Raw genomic sequence first — 8950 nt, forward strand, 5'->3', positions numbered from 1 at the left:
TTTTCCTTTTACTAAAACTTTTCTTCCTTCTGCTTCCTCCTTCTATAAGGCACGGATTTTATGTTGATGACTTGGATTGGTTTTGGACATGATTTGGACTTGTTCATTGGATTTGATGGAGGGTGAGGATGGTTGGCATGCCCCCTCACCCGTAGAACTCGAGTACCTAACGTGGTCGAGCGAGGGGAAAGTTTAGATGTCAAACCCTGCTCTTAGTGCTGGGTCTGATCTCGACGGACATCATGACGCCTTAAGCACTGAGGGTGGGGTGTATATCTGGGTGGTACCCCTAGGGCAGCCCTGTATGGGATAACACTGTCCTCTAAATGTGGCTCCATGGTGGGTGGGGGGCTACCTGGACGAATCGTAAATTCTACGTCTTATGGAGACATTAAAACCTTCTGTTGACGACTTAGGCAAGGATAAGGACAAGGAAAATTCTGTTAATTCCTCCATTGTGACTTTGGAGCCTTTTTCAAAGGACCTCCTTGTTACAAACATTTTATATGTGAAACCAGTCCCTTTAGACTGGAATTATGAAACTGTATTTAATGAATTTTGCAAATTTGGTAAAGTAAAAGAAGTAAGGAATAGACTAGGCAAAAATTATGGGTTTTTTTGAATTTTTGGGTATTTTTCAATAACGAATCTGAAGCTCACAGAGCCTACAGAGAGTTCAGATCAGATTCATTGAGTGTTGGACTCGCAGAGGCAAAAGAGGTCCCTAGGCATCTTGAGATTTATAGACCACCAAGTGAAATTAAAGATAATAGTAAAAAATTAGTAAAACCTCCAGATCACCAGACCCAGCTAAGTGGTTAATTATCACAACTCATGGTGAGAGAGGCAACCTCTTCAAAGTGAAGAGGTTGGTAAGCCAGAAGATCGGCAATGTTGGGAGTCCTGAATTAACTCGCTTTGGGCGTAATAGTTTCTTAGTTCATGTGAAGACAGATATTCAATCGATAATGCTTCTAAATTTGAAGGCTTGATCCTGAGGGTATGATAAAACAGGTAAAACCTCACTATAATTTTAGTTATGCGAAGGGTGTTATATTTAATGAAGATCTACATGAAATGGATGAGGAGGAAATTTTGGAAATGTGTCCGGATGTGGTTTGGAAGGTTTTTAAAGTGCCCCGCTCATCGATGCTTATTTTAACATTTACAAGTTCATCTCTGCCATCTGAAATTATTCTTGATAGTGAAATGATGAAAGTTCGTCCTTATAGACCGAGAGTGCTCCAGTGCTTTAAATGTTTTGGTTTTGGACACTCCTCTAACATTTGCACCAGAAATAAACTCTGTGAATCATGTGGCCAGCCTGAGCACGAGGAATGTTCTGGACCAGTAGTTTGCGTAAACTGTAAGGGTGAACATCGAGCCCGTGATAAGAAATGTAGTGCATTCAAGAAAGAACAAGATGCATTACTAAAATCTCTTGACGAACACATCAGTGTGGACAGGCCAAAAAAGCTGTTGGGCAGGAAAACCATATTCGATGCCTTGAAGGCACATCAATTGAAATACTGCTGCTTCTGGTGCCCCTTCTGTTGGGGCCTCCCGTGCCCCCCTGCTGGTGGGGCTTTCCACACCCCCTCTAGTGGGGTACCCCGTGCCCCCCCTGGTGGGGCCTCCCGAGCCCCCCCTGGTGGGGCTTCCCATGCCCCCCCTGGTGGGGCTTCTCATGGGCCCCCTGTTGGGGTTTCCCATGTTGCAGAGACTCTGGTCAAGCCAGGGGACCCTGTTGGTTCAAGGGTTCAAGCCAGGTCTCAATATGTTGACGACTTCTCTCTGTCAGGGACATTGCCTGACATTGAGTCCCTCACTGATCTTGACATTACAGTGCACCGTGGAGATGACGGTGAGGAGATAGAGGCCCTCTTTATTCGTCAGAAGAGGGCCCTTTCTCCCTCTTCGCCTCATTCACGGTCACTCAGCAATCATAGAAAAACAAAAGTAAAACTGAAAGGGCAAGTGAAAGCCCATCTTCTAAAAGATCTGTAACACCTAGATCTAGGTCAAATAGTACAGGTAAAACTGAAAAGATCTCTCTCACCAGGACACAGATTCCTAAATTAGTAGGGAATTTTAAGATGCCTTCCTCTAAATAATGGCTCTCATGCAGTGGAACATCCGTGGCTTTATACCAAATAGAGAGCAAGTTCGGGTTCTGTTTAGGGATCATGATCTATCTGCAATGTGTCTTCAGGAGACAAAGTTGGGAGAGCACACTCCCAACTTGGGTTTTAATTATTCATTCCATAGGTCTCCACCCCTGATAGGTGTACGTGCTCAGGGAGGCACAGGCATCATAGTCTGCAAGTCTGTTAATCATAGGTTGTTCAATTGAACACTGTGTTGCAGGCTTGTCAGTTCAGTTTTCAATCATAAATGGATCACTATTTGTTTCTTTACCTAGATCCATCATTAGAAAGTAGATTACAGGATGCACAGGGTAATCCTCGTCAGCTAGAATTAAACGATCTTCAGACATTGATAGACCAGCTTCCTAAACCCTTCATTTTGAATGGGGATTTTAATGCCAAGCACACCCTCTGGGGAGAGCCAAACTGCGACCGGTGGGGTTTAATAATAGAACAGCTGCTCGACTTAAATGACATCACTTTGATGAATGATGGTTCCCCTACAAGACATGATGTTTTTCATAATACTGACTCAGCCATTGACCTCACTATCTGCTCTTCGTCCTTGAGGTTAGATTACCAGTGGGTAGTAGACCAGAATGATCATGGCAGTGATCATTGGCCCATTCACTTAAAGTTTATGAAAAATATTCCATCTCCATGTTTCCCAAAATGGAGGTAGGGGAGGCTGACTGGGGATTATTCAAAAATCTACTGAAGTTGATCAAGATATAAAAAGATTTTCAGAGCCCAACATCCGCTTACGAGTATTTAATCAGTATATTGCTGTGCGGTGCCATGCTGTCTATTCCTCGAACTTCTGGTAAGCCTCGTCGTCCTCTAGTACCTTGGTGGTGTGATGCATGCGCCTTGAGCCGAAAGATAACTAGAACTTGCTACAAGAGATATCGTAGATATCCTTGCTTGGTAAATCAAATTATCTATAAAAGAGCTCTTGCTAAGCAAAAGAAAATATTTAAGCAGGCAAAGAGGGAATCGTTTATCAAGATATATAAGTGAATTAAAATATGATTCCCCTATGTCGTTTGTCTGGAACAGAATCCGAAAGCTGCAAGGGAAATTTTCTCCATCTCCCTGCCTATTTTGAAAATTGATGGCTTCTTCATATCTGATTCTGGAGAAGTTGCAGAAACCTTTGGTAGGCATTTCTCCAATATATCTAGTGCCCTACATTACTCTCCTGCTTTCAGGAATATTAGGGATGGTACCACGGTTGTTCCTGCTGTAAGTTTAAATTCAGAGTCGTATAATCTCCCTTTCACCATGAAAGAATTAGATCATGCAATCTCGTTATCTTCCCCAACATCTCCTGGGGAAGATGATATACTGTACTCAATGATTTTAATTTGCCTAGAAGTACAAAACAATTTCTTTTAGACATTTTAAACAGTTTTTGGCTTTCAGGAACTTCACCAGAGTCTTGGAAGATATCGATTATTGTACCTGTTTTAAACCTTTTAAAGATTCCTTCCTTCCTAAGAACTATAGGCCAATTGCTCTAACCAGTTGTGTTAGCAAGATTTATGAGAGGATGGTCAATGCTCGACTTGTGTGGTATTTGGATTCAAAGAATCTTTTATCTAATCGGCAGTTTGGCTTTAGGAAAAATAGAAGTACTTCTGACCCTTTGATGTTCCTTACTCGGGAGATACAGAATGCTTTTGCTGTGCAAAACCAGACTGTTGCAGTGTTCTTTGACCTAGAAAAAGCCTACGACACGACCTGGCGAGGGGGGTATCCTTTTGCAACTTGTAGAGTGGGGTGTTGTGGGTAATTTATTCTATTGTCTGAAAGATTTTTTGTCAGAACGTTACCTGAAAGTAAGAGTGGGCTCTTACATTTCTTCTGCTTTCCCATCAGGAAGAAGGGTTACCTCAGGGAAGCGTTCTTAGTCCAACACTCTTTAATGTAGCTGTCAACGGTCTACTAGAACAAGTTCCTGTCGGGGTGCATGGTCTGGCCTTTGCTGATGATTATGCAATAATCTGTAGTAAGTCCACAGCTGTTGAAGCTTGTCAAATGATCCAGACTGCTATTAATGCTTCAACATCATGGGCCAGTGCTAAAGGGTTCAAATTTTCACCAGAAAAAACCAAAGCTATACGATTTTGTCGATTAAGAAGAGTGGAAGAGATCCCTACGTTGTTTTTAAACGATTCGATTTTACCTTATGAAGATAGCATTAAGTATCTAGGTGTTACATTTGATAAGAAATTAACTTTTACTCAACATGTTAATGAAGTTGTATGTAACGTGAAACTTCGACTTAATATTCTTAAAGTTGTATCCTAATTTTTAACTGGGGGGCAGATCGAATTACCCTTTTGAGGATGTACCAGGTGTTATGCCTAAGCAAATTGATTATGGTTGCCAAGTTTATGGTTGTGCGTGCAAGACAACACTGCAGAAATTAAGATGTTGTCCATAATATGGCTTTACGTATTTGTACGGGAGCCTATAGAACTTCACCAGTAGAAAGCCTATATGTTGTTCAGGGTTTTCCCCATTATGTATCCGTAGGGAGGAATTGGGCTTGAGAGTCATATCAAGAGTACTTACGTCAAAGCTGAACCCCAACTATAAGTACGTTAGAGAACCATCTGATAGAGCCCCAAATAGACCTAGACTGCCAAAGCCGCTTGAAGTTCGACTAGCCAGCTCTGTCCAGGGAGGTGGGATTACTACCCCCCTGCAGTAGCTGAAATTTCGCCCTCAAAGTTAACTCCTTGGAATAGGCCACACATAGAAATCTGCCCAATTAGGGAAAGCAGGAGCAACAGTTCTGGTGATCAGTTGAGGGCAAGTTTCTTGGATCATGCTTCTGAACATGGTGATTCTCATCATATATATACTGATGGCTCGAAGGGTTCTGATGGTGTTGGTTGCTCTGTAGTGACTAGTGATAACATTATTAAAAAGAAGCTTCCATCTAATTTTTCTGTTTTTACAGCTGAACTGCTGGCAGTTTTGACTGCTCTTAAATATATTTTTTATAGTTCTTGTACTAACAAGGTTTTTACCATTTTTACAGACTCTTTGAGTGTTTTATCTTCTCTTAAAAGCCTTGTCTCTTGCCACCCTCTAGTGCAAGAAGTACAAGATGGTTTTATCTTTTAATTAATAGAAGAGGATTTTCTGTTAGGTTTTGTTGGGCTCCGTCCCATGTTGGAATTGTTGGGAATGAGCGAGCCGACGCTGCTGCTAGGCTGCAACTAGGCTTAGGCCACATTTCCAACATGGGCGTCCCTGTTTGTGATTTTAAAAGTACCATCGATTTTATTGTAGAGACCAGTGGCAGGCCCACTGGTCTACTTTAGATAATAATCTTAAATTAAAGTCGATTAGGCCTACTGTTCATCCTTGGCCTCATAGCCGGATGGATAGAAGGTCTGAGATAGTTTTAGCTAGATTGGCGTATTGGCCACACTAAATATACCCACGGGTGATCTAATGACGGGATGGAGCGGATAGGCAGGTTCCTCGCTGTTCCACCTGTCATGTGGATTTGACTGTGGTGCATATTTTGGTGGAGTGCCCTCATTTTGAAACCAAACGTAGAGCTTGTTTGCTGGCAAATAAGTCTCTTGCCGATATTTTAGGTGAAGGTGCTCGGGCAGAGCAAATTATGACATTTTTAAAAAATATTGGTCTTTTTTACGAAATGTAGTTTTCTTTTAATTATTTTAGGCTTCTTTTTTTGGTTTTTATGATGAATGATTTGTATGTTAGATCGGTTGTGTTTGTGTGTTTGTTTGTGTGACTGACTTTTTATTCTTAAGATATATATGCGCTGAATGGCCCCTCGGCTCCGGCGCTTGGCTATGTGCCAAAAATTTTATAATCTAATCTAATCCAGCTTATGGCATTCTTCCGCACTTGGTCTACACGCCACATGTGACGACCGTGACGCCGACAGCTGCGATACAAATGCCTCTCGCTGCCATGCCAAGGAGAACCATGCCACCTCCACCTGGGTTCTTTGTGCTGCCGACCCCGGACTTCCGCTGCCCTAAAAGCTCTCCATTGGACTCGCCGCCTGTACCTAGGATGCAATTAGCTGCCGACAAGACGCTTGGTTCTCCTGATGCTGCTGCCGTACCTGCTGTACCTGTTGCTGTGCCAGCCGCTCATGCTGCTCCCGCTGTTCCAGACGCTGACGCTCCTGTTGTTCCTGCTGTTCCTGCTCCTGTTCCTGTCGTTCCTGCTCGTGGTGGTGCTGCTCCAGGCTCAGGTCTTTCCGGACAGGTGCAGTCGGGCCCTGTTGCTTCGGCAACTGCCCCGTCGTGGATGGAAGAGCTGATGTCTGTCCTGCGAAGCCTGACGAAGAAGAGGAAGGTGTCGTCGTCGTCTTCATCGTCGTCTGCTGCCTCCTCTTCCCCTTCGACTTCCAAGGCTACCAAGCCAAAGAAGAAGAAGGTTGCCTCCTCCCCCCCTAAGAAGGCTCCTTCGGGACCTTCTAAGGGCCCGTCTTGCTCCAGCGATTCGGGGGGCTCTTCTGCTGGTCCTCCTGTTCCTTCGGGAACAGGGCCCGTCTCTCCTTCTGCAAAGAAGAAGAAGACGGGGACCAGAGGAGTAACAGCTTCGGCTGGTACTTCCTCGCCTGGTGTTAGCGGTTCGCCGCTAAACCAGGAATCCGGCTCGGCTTCTCGTTCGCGAGAAGTACCGAGTGCACGGTCTCCTGCGGGAAACCGTGCAGCCAAAGTCTCGACGCCCGAGTTCGCTTGCCGTCAAGACTGAGGCACGGAGCAGAAGACTGGCGAGAGTCGTGCAGACGACTCTCGCCAGGCCAGTGGACGCTCTCGCAGCGACCAGCCGGCAGCTCGGGCTGACGTGACGGTCTCCGACCGGCCACGGGCTGAGGCGAGGAAGGGGTCCCCCCGGCCGTCGGCACCAGCCTCGGCTGGTACCAGCGGCTCGACACGCCGAGAGGACGCTCACCGGTCTCACTGCAACAGCGAGCCTAGCAGGTTGCCTGACCGCCGCTCCCATCGGGACCGGGCGGACAGGGCGTCCAGCAGCAGCTCGTCTGACGCTCGGGATCGGGGTCGACGTTCTCAGCCGAGCCATCGCCTCGAGTGACGCAAGGCCAGGCCTGCTGCTTCGATCACCACCGCGGGTTGGCGATCAGCAGCAGCTCTCCAAGCACGCTGGTCCTGCCAGCGAGCAAGGAGAGAGCGTCAGGTCTGCCTCTCCGGTACCTTCAACCTCCTCGGGATACGCCGGGAGGAGCGAGGTAGCCAGGAGTGATCGCGAGGGGTGCGCCTCTCGTGATCCCGCTGCGACGTCGTACGCACCAGGAACGGCTCTAGGACCGGCCAGGACGTACGCGCAAGTAGCTGGAGGCGACCGTGAGGGGTCTGTCGCTGTTCCTCCTTCTGAAGGAGGAGCGTCTCGGGATCTGTTCCTGTTGGAGGGACTGGACGGTCCTACTCCTCAAGACGCAGTTACTCCCGAGATTCAGAGGAACTTTGCTGAGGTCATTAAGCTGATTTGTCAGCATAATGACCTTGGGGAAGGATCGCCGCTACCACCTTCTGAGCCCACGTCCCGGCTCGAGTCATTTTGGGGCCCGAAGGGGGAACCCAAGATGACGGTGGGATTGCCGCGATCAGAGCTTGCGGACTCGGTCCTGGACCAGGTGGAGAATCTCGTCTCAGGGCGAGAGGACTCGCTGAAATCCGGCCGTTCTTCCAAGCTACTTTCCACCTCCTCTACAGCGTCAAGAGGCGTTTTTTTATGTGCCTTCGGAAGATCCGATACCGCCGAAACAGGTTTAACCCGGAGTTAGCTAGGCTGACTCCAGGTGTGTCCCTGCAGCAGCTCCTGTCGGAGAATCCCCCTAGATGCTGACACCCCTTGACGTGGGTGGGGGCTTAGGGACCAGCAGGGGGCATGGGCATGAGCCTGGTGGGTTGGTTTTCTCACTGGTCCTTGGGGCCCAGCTGCTGATCCAACTAAATTAGTCAGAACTTTTCTTTCTACTAAAAACATTTCATCTTTCTGCCTTCCTCCCTCTTATAAGGTATGGGTTCTATGATGATGACTATTGGCTTGGTTTTGGACATGGTTTAGGCTAAATCTTGGGATTTGAAGGAGGGTGAGGATGGACGGCATGCTACCTCACCCGTAGAACTCTAGTACCTGACGTGATCGAGCGAGGGGAAAGTTTATTGTCAAACCCTCATCTTCAGTGCCGGGTCTGATCTCGACGGACATCATGACGCCTTAGCACTGGAGATAGGGTGTATCCTCCGGTAATTACCCTAGGACGACCCTAATTAAAGGATGACCCGTCCTCTAAGTGTGACTCCATGGGTGGGTATGGGGAATATCTGGATGAACTATATTTTCACGTTATATGGCAACCCCCCCTATTTCGGCTGACGACCCTATGCTTTTGTCAAAGGACTTGTGCACGGAACCCAAACTTCAATCAATCATGGTCGGTCCCTATGATCAGGGTAGTACCCCTGGACTGAATGACAGACGGACACAGATGACGACCCAAAGCAATGCGAGTAGATATACCTCCAAGAAATCTCAACAAAAAGCATCTGGCTCCAGTATTGTCACACTGGAACCATATGCCAGGAAGAAAAATAAAAATTATGAAATAGCTCCTGGGGTCTTTGTTCCCAATTCCTTTAATAAATACCTTAATTTAAAGCTAGAAGGTGACAATATAGACATTTTCAAGTGCATAGGGAAATCGTGTAAATGTTGTGGAAGACAGCCAAAAATAACACCGCAGAATGGAAACATGCTCCTGGTAGAAAGCACCC

At 46.5% G+C, this 8950-nt stretch overlaps 1 protein-coding gene across 1 annotated transcript in view; it reads left to right on the top strand.

Annotated features, from left to right (window-relative positions):
- Positions 1 to 4751, top strand: part of LOC135209312 (uncharacterized) — a 164039-nt gene extending 159288 nt beyond the window's left edge. Inside the window, exon 6 of the mRNA XM_064242017.1 lies at positions 4689 to 4751. Coding sequence (XP_064098087.1) covers positions 4689 to 4751 — 63 coding nt within the window. The remainder of the gene's footprint in view (positions 1 to 4688) is intronic.
- Positions 4752 to 8950: the final 4199 nt, after the last annotated feature.

Source organism: Macrobrachium nipponense, chromosome 37, assembly GCF_015104395.2.
Source record: "Macrobrachium nipponense isolate FS-2020 chromosome 37, ASM1510439v2, whole genome shotgun sequence".
NCBI classification, from domain to species: domain Eukaryota; kingdom Metazoa; phylum Arthropoda; class Malacostraca; order Decapoda; family Palaemonidae; genus Macrobrachium; species Macrobrachium nipponense.